This window comes from Mobula hypostoma, chromosome 14 (genome assembly GCF_963921235.1).
Source record: "Mobula hypostoma chromosome 14, sMobHyp1.1, whole genome shotgun sequence".
NCBI lineage: Eukaryota > Metazoa > Chordata > Chondrichthyes > Myliobatiformes > Myliobatidae > Mobula > Mobula hypostoma.
In genome coordinates, this window is record NC_086110.1 from 28,498,080 (window position 1) to 28,511,173 (window position 13,094).

At 38.1% G+C, this 13,094-nt stretch overlaps 1 protein-coding gene across 4 annotated transcripts in view; it reads right to left on the reverse strand.

The window, feature by feature from the left end:
* The window catches only part of rbl2 (retinoblastoma-like 2 (p130)), a 133,945-nt gene that overhangs the window by 20,015 nt on the left and 100,836 nt on the right, over positions 1-13,094 (reverse strand). For all 4 annotated transcript variants that reach the window (XM_063066876.1, XM_063066875.1, XM_063066877.1 and 1 more), the window contains 2 exons: positions 12,341-12,517; positions 10,075-10,146 (listed from right to left, as the gene is read on the reverse strand). In XM_063066876.1, coding sequence (XP_062922946.1) covers positions 10,075-10,146; positions 12,341-12,517 — 249 coding nt within the window. The remainder of the gene's footprint in view (positions 1-10,074; positions 10,147-12,340; positions 12,518-13,094) is intronic.

Sequence of the window (13,094 nt, forward strand, 5' to 3'; positions counted from 1 at the left end):
TCTAATAGATCATAAAATAAAAGTTAACACAAAGGAAAATTATTTCAGTACCTAAGTCTTAATTTCTGGCTGAGAAGTGAGAATTCTGAACTGTGTTGTTGTTACATCTCACAGTAGATAACCATTGAGAAGAGAAAACCTAGCAAACCAACTGAACCCAGAACAACCTAATGAAGTTGAATCTCCAATGCTCTATGTAGACCCTATCTCTGGAAATTAAAAGGGAAAATTAGGTTGTGATGAATGCCCTTTCATTAATGGCAGCCTAACTGAAGATTGTTACAATATGATAGACCAAAGTAATCTTACTGTTATGGGTAGAGGTCACAAATCAAAAACAACAAAAATAAAATAGTTTTTCTATTTCATCCTTTTAATGAAATACTTGCATTGTTTAGAAATCTATTAACTGTTTTTAGATAGGTAATACAATTCTACAAAATGCCAATATTTCATTACAAATAATTCAACTGTTAATGATTTTCACTTTAGAGGGAAAAACTAGTAGTTTTCACACTAAAGCAGAGATTTCTGTTTCATGAAACTCAGGGGAATTGCCAGAATTAGAAGATAATTATTGTGTTTCACAGGCTACATTGTAACGAATCCATAATTAAAGTAGTAGATATATGCACTTTATTACAGATGAGAAATACTAAAGATAACTCATCAAGCAGACTGTAAATAATCTCTTGTCCATACAAAATAAATCCAATCCTTGATAATGAAAAGAATAATCTTAGGTTGTCTCTTGAGAAGAATGGGCAAAAAAGTGGCAGATTGAATATAGTGTTGGGAAATGTATGATAATGCATTTTGGTAAAAAGAACAACATTATCTAAATGGGGAGAAGATTCAAAGATCAGAAGTGCAGAAGGACTTAGGAGTCCTCGTGCAAAACTCCCAGCAGGTTAATTTACAGGTTGAGTTTGTGGTCAAGAAGGCAAATGCAATGTTGCCATTTATTTCAAGGGGAATAGTATTTAAAAGCAAGAAGATAATGCTGAGCCTTTATAAGACACTAGTCAGGCCGCACTTGGAGCATTGTCAAAAGTTTTGGGCCCAATATCTCAGAAAGGATGTGTTCTCATTGGAGAGAGTCCAGAGGAGGTTCACGAGGATAATTCTGGGAATGAAGGGGTTAACATATGAGGAGTGTTTGGCAGCTTTGGGCCTGTACTCACTGGAATTTAGAAGAATACGAGGGGGGTGGGGAATCTCATTGAAACCTCCCAAATGTTGAAAGGGCTAGACGGGGTGGATGTGGAGAGGATGTTTCCTATGGTGGGAGTGTTCAGAACTAGAGGGCACAGCGTCAAAATTGAGGGGTGACCCTTTAGAACAGAGGGAAGGAGGATTTTTTTCAGCCAGAAAGTAGTAAAACTGTGGAATGCTCTGCCACAGACTGCTGTGGAGTCCAAGTCCACGTGTATATTTAAGGCGGAAGTTGATTTTTTTCCTGATCAGGCAGGGCATCAAACGATATGGCGAGAAGGTAGGTGTATGGGGTAGAGTGAGATCAACCATGATGGAATGGCGGAGCAGACTCGATGGGCTGAATGGCCTAATCCTGCTCCTCTGTCTCATGGCCTTATGGGATTGAGAATGACTTTCACTCCATTTTTTGGGGGGTACCAAGATAAGAGTTGCAGCCACTGTGGGGACAAACTGACTCTTCCACAGCTGGAGCAGCTGGGCAAAAATGCTGGAAAATGCCCAAAGTTTTATGCTGAGCTGGTGGCACATCTTCAAATCCCTATCCCACAAGTGTCACAAAATGCTTGACATCCATGTCAATCCAAGTAAGTCCTGATGTTCTTGGCTGCTTCTGAATGACAGGACAAAGGAGTTTCAGCAGTTTCATGGGCAGCCAGACCTGGAGGATCATTTTAGCTTTGACCAGAATGCTGATACCAGTGTATCTGTATAAGATAAGATTGTACTTATCTCATGGGCCATTAGCAATTGTAACTTTCAATTTCTGGCCTATACTATTTTACTATGTAAGAATTTGGTGCATCTTCAACAGTAGGTAAGGTGGCCAAGGTTCACATTCACATTCCCTTACAAAGATCGAATATGCAATCCTTACCCTTGTGGCTTGCAAATCCCGCTTCCTTCAGAGGTTTTAAGGCGACTCTTAAACCAGCAACAATTTTTTTTATCAAATAGATTTCCAAGTCTAGCTTCACAAAACTACAGATAAGTAATCATTTGACACAAATCAAATCTTGCCAGTCAGTCAGAGCTCAATAATCAACTTCAGAAGCTGAGGGCCACAAACATAGTGGTGACATTTTATCTGTAGATTGTTACTACATGCAATAGTCATCTGTGAAAAAGGATTCATTAATGATCTCAGTAGCTGTAATATTTCGATATAAGTTTAAGCTGAAACATAATCAGAAAATAGGTGAAGCACTCAGCAGGCAACATCTGTGGAAGAGAATAAGATATAATGTTTCAGCTCTGAGATCCTTTGGGAAAACTGGGAAAGAAAACGAATGCCCAAAGAGGGTCAGGATGGATTGAAAAAGGGAATCTCTCTAACAGGGTGAGGCTAGAGTTATTATATGATGAGCTGTTAACTAAATTATCTGGCTGATAGAATAATGAGAGACATTAGAGAAAGAGAAAACATGACAGAACGTAACAGCTATGAAATGGCGAGCTGTAGAACATACCCAAGTCATACATTGGTGGTGAAAGGAGGGAAACACTGCTCAGATGACCTATGTTCAAGTACAATTTAGTTTTTTGCTCCCTGCAAATCATCTGGCATTAACGGAAATCAGACAGCAGCATTGAATGCGTACATTTGATAACTTACCAGTGATGCACTTCATGTAAAATTCAGCTTCTTGAAATTGATGCAACTGAAGATGATAGGAGGTTGGGGCAGTGGTTTGGGGTGTTGGGTTGGTTCACAAAAAAAGCTGCCCATTTAATACCACTCATTTTGAGCTATGTCTTAAAGTTTGTTTCTTTTCCACAAATACTAATTTACCATCCTGAGAATGTGAAATTCTGATACTACAGTGGAGCAAAGGGAATTACAGAGGCATGAAAGAGGCGTTGGCCAGAATTGATTGGAAAAGAACAGCGGCGGGGTAACGGCAGAGCAGCAACAGCTGGAATTTCTGGAAGCAATTTGGAAGGCGCGGTATATATACACCCCAAAGAGGAAGAAGTATTCTGAAGGAAAGATGACACAGCTGTGGCTAACAAGGGAAGTCAAAGCCAACATGAAAGCAAAAGGGAGGGCATATAATAGAGTGAAAATTACTGGGAAGTTAAAGGATTGAGGAAGCTTTTAAAAACCAACAGAAGGCAACTAAAAAAGTCATTAAGAAGGTAAAGATGGAATACGAAAGTAAGCTATCCAATAATATTAAGGAGGGCACCAGAAGTTTCTTTGGATACGTGAAGTGTAAAAGAGAGGTGAGAGTGGATATCAGACTGCTGGAAAACGATGCTAGAGAAGTAGTGATAGAGGACAATGAAATAGCGGATGAACTAAACAGTATTTTGCATCATTCTTCACTGTGGACGACGCAGGCAGTATAGTGGAAGTTCCAGGGTCATGAAGTGTGTGAAGTTACCATAACTAGAGAGAAGGTTCTTGAGAAAATGAAAGGCCTGAAGGCAGATATGTCACCTGGACCAGATGGTGTACACCCCAGAGTTCTGAAGGAGGTGGCTTTCAGGAAGGCATTAGTAATGATCTTTCAAGGATCACTAGATTCTGGAATGGTTCCGGAAGACTAGAAAATTGCAAATGTACTCCACTCTTCAAGGAGGGAGACAGGCTGAAGGAAACTATAGGCCAGTTAGTCTGACTTCAGTGGCTAGGAAGATATTGGAGTTGATTGTTAAGGATGTGGTCTCAGGGTACTCGGACGCACATGATAAAATAGGCCATAATCAGCATGGTTTGCTCAAGGGAAAATTTTGCCTGACAAATCTGTTGGAATTCTTTGTAGAAGTAATAAGCAGGATAGACAACGAGAATTGGTTAATGTTATGTACTTGGATTTTCAGAAGGCCTTTGACAAGGTGCCACACATGAGGTGGCTTAACAAGCTACGAACCTATGGTATTACAGGAATGATTTGGCATGGATAATGCAGAGACTGATTGGCAGGAGGAAAAGAGTGGGAATAAAGGAAGCCTTTTCTGACTGGCTGTCGGTGACTAGGGATCTGTGTTGGGACCAATTTTTTTAATGTAGTTTCTCTATGATTTGGATGATAGAATTGATGGCTTTGTTGCAAAATTTGCAGAAGATATGAAGATAGATGGAGGGGTAGGTAGTTTTGAGAAAGTAGAGTGGCTATAGAAGGACTTAAACAGATTAGGAAAATGGGAAAAGAAATGGCAGATGGAATACAGTGTTGGGAGGTGTATGGTCATGCACTTTGGTAAAAGAAACGAAATGGTTGACTATTTTCTAAATGGAGAGAAAATACAAAAAAAAAACAGGTGCAACAGGACTTGAGACTCCTTGTGCAGGATTCACAAAAGGCTAATTTGCAGGTAGAGTCTGTAGTGAGGAAGGCAAATGCAATATTAGCATTCATTTCAAGAGGACTAGAATATAAAAGCAAGGATGTAAAGTTGAGACTTTATAAAGCACTGGTGAAGAATCACTTGGAGTATTGTGAGCAGTTTTGGGCCCCTTTTCTTAGAAAGGATGAGCTGAAACTGCAGAGGGTTCAAAGGAGGTTCACAAAAATGATGCCAGGATTGAATGAATGCATATGAAGAGCATGTGATGACTCTGGGCCTGTATTTACTAGAATTGAGAAGAATGAGGGGTGACCTCATTGAAACCTATCGAATGGTGAAAGGCCTTGATAGAGTGAATGTGGAAAGGATGTTCCCTATGGTGGAAGAGTTTAAAACCAAAGGACACAGCCTCAGAATGGGGGGGGGGGTGCCCTTTTAGAATGGAGATGAGGAGGAATTTCTTTAGTCAGAGAGTGACGAATCTGTGAAATTCTTTGGTACAGGCAGCTGTGTAGGCTAAGTCTTTATGTATATTTAAGGCAGAGGTGGATAGATTCTTGACTGGCCAGGGCATGAAAGGATATGGGGAGAAGGCAGGAGACTGAGGCTGAGAGGAAAATTGGATCAGCCATGATGAAACGGTGGATCTATTCATGGGAATGTTTGCTGTCACTGAACATAGATGTATTATTTAACACAAAAATCTAAAAAATGTAAGACTCAATTACGTAACTACAAACATTAACTGGAGGCAGAATGCATTTATAGAATTCTGTAGATTGAAACCATATTTCCTTATGCAGTACATTTTCAGTTTCATAAGCTAAAAATATTATCTGCATTTACTTAAATAATATTTGCAGAAGGTGGTTATCAATTGGTTACCAGATGACTCTCTTCCAGATTGAGATTTTCCCACAAAAGTAAATCTCTAAACACAATGGCTTGGATGTGTCAGGAAATGTCACTGTGCAGGAAATAGCAATTGCAGTGATACAAGCTTAGACCCAGATGCGAGTACTGGGAAACTGGATAGACAACTTATGAAATGCAGTCTCAAATTTTGAAAAAGATTTGGATGCTGATGTTGTTAATGGGATATTTTTTGTATGTGGAAATATAGCTTCTGGGATAACTTATAGCTCATGATGGAATTCTTTGTGATTTTTTAGACATTTCCACAACGTTCAGACATTTAATCTCACAATTTTTACTTGATCTTATTTGTGATTTGAATGATTTTAGGTATGTTTTCATACATAAGGTGTGAGTATTAGAGAGTGACATGGTGCCATAACCATTGGAAATAGTCTTATGAGCAGGTATTATTGCACTGCTTCTATGAACACACTCATTTGAAACATAAATCGATTGTAACAGACACAAATCTATTTCCTGTTAATTTCTCAAGTATTTTACAGGTAATATTGCAAGAGATAATTGTTTCAGAAGATCAAGTACCTATTCAACAGTGGTATCTGCTTTGACTGCTATCCCATTCCCTGCCGGACATTCTCCTATAATAGAGCAACACACATCAAATTTGCTGGTGAACGCAGCAGGCCAGGCAGCAACTCTAAGGGTCTCGGCCTGAAACGTCAACTGTACCTCTTCCTAGAGATGCTGCCTGGCCTGCTGCGTTCACCAGCAAATTTGATATGTGTTGCTTGAATTTCCAGCATCTGCAGAATTCCTCGTGTTTACACTCCTATAATAGAAATGGCTTTTATACAGAGCTCTAACAGCTATCAAGAATGGGTGATGTCCTTGATGTTAATAAACAGCACAATGACCTGTGTGCCAATTCAGCAATAGCTTTACTTCCAATGCAGAGTGTTTTTTTCTTTTTTTTCCAGTGTTTTTTTTACTTTTCCAGAAAAGATAGAAATCGCATAGTAACCAATATGTAATATAAATGTAAATTATGAGATCACAATATTGAGTTATGAGAGTGCAGATCATAACATCATCTAAGACTCTCCTGTTGTCTCTAGATGTACTGGTCCAATTATCACTTGACTGTGATTACCTTGAATATTTACTTCAATGTAAGGTAAACCCTGTTTGCAGGAAACTAGAATGTCATGCTACATAATAAAACCATTCATGAGCATCTACATACAATGTAAAAGAGGAAGGCCTACTTATTTCAGATCAAGATGAAGAATTTTCACGTGCTGCCAGCAACAGAGTATGCATGTGGCCCATGTAGCCTTTTGAAGTAAAAGTGCAAATATCAGAGAAAAAACAAATGGCCGAGCTTTAAAACCACCACAGCTGGGCCAGGTTTTCTACTTTCTGTAGTAAAGAGTGAAAAAAACTCATCATTTAAATAGATTTTCTATTGTAATAATGATATACTTGCTCTTTAAATTCATGTTCAAAGTACATATTTCAGTTCTTCCTTGTACCAAATTCTTTTAACTTAATTAGATTTATGTGAAAAAATTACATAGGCCAAAAGGGAATTACCTCATAGCAAATCTCCTTCTTTATGTAGGATTAAAAGAGATACATTTTCCATCCTTTTCTAGTACTATTATAATTTGTTAGTTATTTGCAATCAATAGGTAAAGCATTACTATTGCAAAAAATAGGTTACAGAAGAAAAGGCCTTTCAAGCTTTAATTACCACATTGATTGTAACTCGATCATTATGAGCTTCTGCCAAGCCACTGGGTTTCTCCTAGAAACTAACCTTTCCTCTAAAAGCACAATGACCCTCTCATGCAGATCCATCTCCAATACCTGTTCATACAGTTCTCATCTTTTATAACTCAGCTATGTCCCAAGCATTATAAGATCTTGACAGAACAAGTTGGCAATGCTAATTCTCCTGCTAACCTGCCCCTTTGCTCAGTTCTCACTCCTCCTCGTTCTGTCCCTGGTCTAATTTTCCCAGTAGTTCACACACAATATAAAAATAAGGATTCTAGACACAGGCATTCCAAAACAGTGTAATTTATTTTCACTCACACCGTTACATCGGTTAGTAGACAGCAGAACGGCCCCAAAAGACCAGAGGGACAGTTTGCAGCATCGTAAGATAACGCCTCGGTTAGTGGGAGTAGGTGCACCACACCATACGCAGGCAACACCATTGGTGGGGAGGCATTATTCTTTTATATATATCTGAGCATGTGGACATTGATTTATGGGTTTAACTAAGGGATTTGTTGTGGAATAAAACTATAGGATGTTAGAATCCCTGTTTAAAATGTTCCAGTTCTGCATCTGAAATAATTATTATGTCTGGTCCTGTGCGTATTCCCCCGCCCCCCCCCCCCCGCCATCTCCGCTCAGACCAACGGTATTTCCTGGTCCTTCTAGGCTAGGCGGAGGCAGATTTAAACCTTCAGTCTGGCTTTGCTAGAGAGGTGTGGAGGATGGATTTGACGGCTGGTGAATAGTTATATTGGAAAGTTAAAGACGAAGTGTGTAATGGAGAAAGCCTCTGTGTATTTGTAAATTTTTGTATATACATGTTTGTTTTCATTTGTCTATTTGTAAATACCCTTTTCCTTCACAACTTTTAGGCAGCTTTTGCACTTTTCCCTCCCAGCATTAAAGTGCTGTTGCAGCTTTCCAGCTGTTGTTTTTCAACTGGTCGAGCACGCTTACCCACAGCAGACAGCGAGGTGTAACAACTATGCTCCAGGCCTTACATTGCCTTCAAACAGCTTCAGCTCAGTACAATAGTACTGAAATGAACAGGGTAAAAGCTGCATTAGATGATGGCCTTGCTGCACCCCACCCAATTCCAATGAATAAACTAACATAGTGGGTAATTTCCAACTTCACCATTTTGCTCAAAAGCTCATCGAACTGTACGTTGTGGAATGGGAGCGGTTGTCCCACCACCCTTACCGGAACATGCTGACCTTGAACTCATACTAATCCTCCAAAGAGACTCCCACTTGCCAGTTGTCATTTTACCTGCAATCATCCAGTCCTAATCTGTTTTCACCAGGTCCTCTCTTATGCTATTGAACCATCCTCCAACTTACGACCTCAAGTTGAGGACCAATCTATTCTCTTTTCATAACTGCTGTGAAACCTACAGAGTTAAGGTCACTGTCCCCAAAGTGTTCTCCAATTTTTTATACCAGGGATGAGCAGTACACTTTAGTGGGATTCTCTACATGTTGTCTGCAAAAGCTTTTTTGGACACATTTAATTCCGCTCCCTCTAACTCCTTGCACTAAGTCCATCTCTGTTAATACAGGGAAGGTTAAAATCCCCCAATTCTATAATCTTATTGCTCTTATATCTTTTAAAGATTTTGTTACTTATCAGTTCCCTTAATTCCTGCTGACTACTAGGAGGCCAACAGTACAACCCTAGCTGAGATACTAGCCCTCTCCAACCTCCTCTTTTGGATCTTCCTCGGTCACATCTGAAATTTCTCTACTCTGAAACATTAAGATGCCAGTCATACCCTTTCTTCAATCACATTTCTGTGATTGTGATAATATCTCAATTCCAAGTGCTGATCCACGTTCAAAGCTCATTTGGATTGTCTACAAAGCTTCTTATATTAAAATAAATGCATTAGGTTCTACAATAGGTGGTTCATCAGCCAGGTCACTGCCCAACTGACCCCAATGAGACATTGGACATAAGACAAAATACAAAAATAAACATAAAATGGCCAAATTAAGTAACCTTACAAAAGAAACCCTGTGCCAAAGTATACTCACCTAATCAGAGAAATAATTGAAGCATACCAGTTTGAGTTTTATTTACTGTAAATGTTTTTAAGCTTCTAATAACAATCTTCTAATAATTTTACAGCAGAACAACTTAACTATTCTATTTGTTTTCTGCTTTCTGCACTTAATATGCTTCGCTTTGTACATGTATTATGCTTCTATTATTCAAAATGTTTCCACAGAACTTTAACTAAAATAATTGAAAGTATTGAATGTATCAAACATATTGCTTCATGGGCTTTCCTTTGGACTACACTGGTGAGGTCAAGAGGGGGGTCTTGATGACTGGGCATCTCAGGATCTACATACCTTCCACCCAGGCTTGTGATGATCATCATCATCACCCATTGTCCTTCAAGACAGACGGATGCCAACCAATTGAATGATTATCAACTTCTTTCACTATCTGTTGCCCCCAAACAAAAGCAACAATATCAAATTGCTTAATAAATAAAAGCAAGGAGACAGCAGATACAAAAAGACCACACTCGAATGGTTCATCATCTGCCAGCCAGTTAGTCACATGCTTCAACAGCAGTAGGTTGTAGAATCATTGCAATCTATCATTTACTATATAATGGACACAGAAATAACACAAGCTTGGACAGTATGAGAATCACTCAGTCATATTACATTTAATAACCTCAGTCAATAGCAACAAACTCAGTAGATCGTAGAGACACCAAGCATTTATTTCTACGGCAGTCAATGGAAGCATATTTCAAAGGCCCCTAAAACATTTTGCATTTGGTGTTACACTCCTAGGTTTCAAGGAGTGCTCACTAAATTTCTAGCTTGTCATGTTTCAGAATACTCATATATCATATTCCATAATGTTATCAGTAACTCTTACATTACTACTGGCCTGTGGTTGGGTCCTGTAATTACGCAAGATGTTCTGGAAGGATTTATCTTCCTTTGTTACCTGAAAATAAAAAAAATATATATATAGTTTTATGATCCATGGTTGATGAAACAGGAGCATCTTAATAACATAGAAGTGAATGGAAGTTTAAAACAAAAACAGGAAAGGTGCATTTGAGCTACCAATTCACCATCATCTTTGTTATTCTAGTATCATACTTCATGTGAGTGAATGTGATCGCAGGAAACTTGTGAGAATGTTCAGCAATCGAGGTCTGGACCATTACTAAGCTTGGAAATATGCTACTACAGTAGGATCAATTAGATAAAACAATATGAGTGCATTTAATTACATGCAAAGCTCACTTAAAAGTACATGTTTAACCACACTCAGTCAATACCACCCACTCAGGACAACTATGTAGGAAACATGTACAAATGAAACATAGTATGAAACTCCAATTTTTCATTTTTTAAAGAAAACAGTAAGGTTGGAAGTATGCCACTTTCCTTGGGGTCTAATAGCTTATGCTGATTTCTGCTTCTAATTCACTTTATTAAAAAATCTTTAGACAGCACCTTTTATTTCAGAGATTAGCAGGACACTCGGTTGCAAATAAATATCAGCAAAATAGATATGCATAAAATAGGATGTCAATTTGCACTTAAATCATTTCATGAAATTCCATTCCTGTATAAATGCTTTTTACAATGCAATTGGGGAAAAGGAAGAAGTAGTCAATATGTTAAAATGATATCCTTGAACCTAATCTGTTATTGACTGCGCCAAAAACTTCCTAATATATAATTATTTAAGATGTAAATTTTCAGTCATCTGGAGATAACAAATCAACATTGGTAAGAAAGCATAATGGGCTTGTATCTAGCTGAACAAACAAGGCTAGAAATTAGTCATATTCCGGTTTCTTTAACAATCTAGATTTTACCAACGTAAATGTTTAAGCTATCTGCAAGTTTGGTATCTAGATCAGCTCTAGAGAATAGGAGAGGTACTGGATCAACCACGGTAGCGTAGTGGTTGGCTTAAAGCTTTACAGTACAATCCACCCAGGTTCAATTTCCATCGCTGCCTATAAAGAGTTTGTACGCTCTCCCCGTGATTGCATGGGTTTCCTCCAGGTGCTCCAGTTTCCTCCCACAGTCCAAACATGTACCGACCGATAAGTTTGTAAATTGTCCCGTGATTAGGCAAGGAATAAATGGGGGGATTGCTGGACAACGTGGCTCGAAGGGCTGGAAGAGCCTATTCCATGCTGTATCTCAATAAATAATTAAAACACTTGTGGCTTTTGAAAACTTAACTAACAGAAATTTTGACAAGTTAATTAAACACACACACTTCATGATCTACTGCATCAGAAGCAACTACCCTATGGCTTGAAAAAAGGACCTTCAGAAGTACAGTTTAGAACACATTTTTGAACATAGATAATTCAAAAATTATAGAAGAAGAAACTGACAATAGATTAAACTAGACAATATATACCAGAGACAAAAAAAAAGCATTTGAAATACAAAATGTCAGAACTTCACATATCAGTAAGCATTTGTACAAGGAGAAAAAGAGCGAATGTTTCAGGTTAACAGGAGTGTTTTTATCGCTGGGGCAGAGGGAGGGAAATATAATAAAAATAGTCAGAATTGTAAAATACAGAACACAGCACTGAAACCAAAGAGAATGTTAAATATAACTAGCATATTAGACAGCAATTATGGAGAGGAAAAAAGCACTGGCTTAATGTTACAGGTGGTAGATATTAACTTATTTACAATCATCTTTTCCTTCTTGTGCCCTAATTGGCAAGTTTGGATGAAAGTTAACATGAGGCCAGTTCTTTTCTCCCATCACAAACACTGTCAGATCTGTTTTGTATTTCCTACATTCTCTTTGTTCCAGCTTTCTGGAAACCATGGCTTCCTATATTTCATACTTCCTGCATGCTTTATTGTTTCTTTTCTCTCTCTAACAGCCAGCACTGAAAGCAAATATATTATTTGGACTTGCTTGATTTCCAAGCTGTCATAGTCATTTCTATACAACCTTCCTACAACTCAAAAGACATTTATTTGCTCAGTTTTTCAATCGTGACAAAGAATCATTATCCTTAAGTGTTGATCTGGTTTGCTTCCACAGGCAATACCTATCCTGAGTGTTTCCTGAATTTCTGGTTATAGAATACGTATACAATGTACAGCTTGTTACATTGATTTCTGATTGTTTGCAAGGACATTACCTTCGCCATTATGTAAATAGCACACATCAAAAGTTGATCTAAATGTCTATCAGCCATTAGATCAGTGCAGTTAACCAACGAATATTCAAAGCACGTCCAGATTTTCCTCCTCAAGTTATCTGAAATGTCCAGTTTTGCACAGAGGTCCCGCAGACGAACACTTGCTAAGTGATATACCTAAGCAATTGATAACAAGAGCAGAAACAACATCTGAGACCACAAACACATAAGCTATGAAATCTCTTACTCAAGAAAGATCAAGATATCTTGTCTTCTCTCTGGACAAATCTTGGTGACAGTAGAGTCACAACTACTCATACACCCAAGTGGTTCCATTCATTTTAATGAGAGCTGCAGCTTTGGAGTGCTACCTAACCCCAAGAGGCACACAATAAGAAAACAGTAAAAGTGCAGTGACATTTTGCATAAACTGTCATCCAATTTTAATTTAGTAAATAGACCGTAGGTTATTGCATTTATAATTTAAATGTTTTAAGTGCTAGCAATCTAAAAGTAAATTTAAAATTACAGTGTTATAATATTACGTTAGAAAAAGACAAAATATATACCCTAACTACTTTTTCCAGTTTCTCAGATAATGATTTGCTCATGATTTAAGGAATTACTCAACATTAAAGATTACCTTCACTTTGTGTGAGTGAAGAACATATGCAATTGCTAATGGTGAATGCATGCTGGAGCAATAATCACCTATCAAATTCAACTCAACACATTCAGTTTCATTGACTTCAAT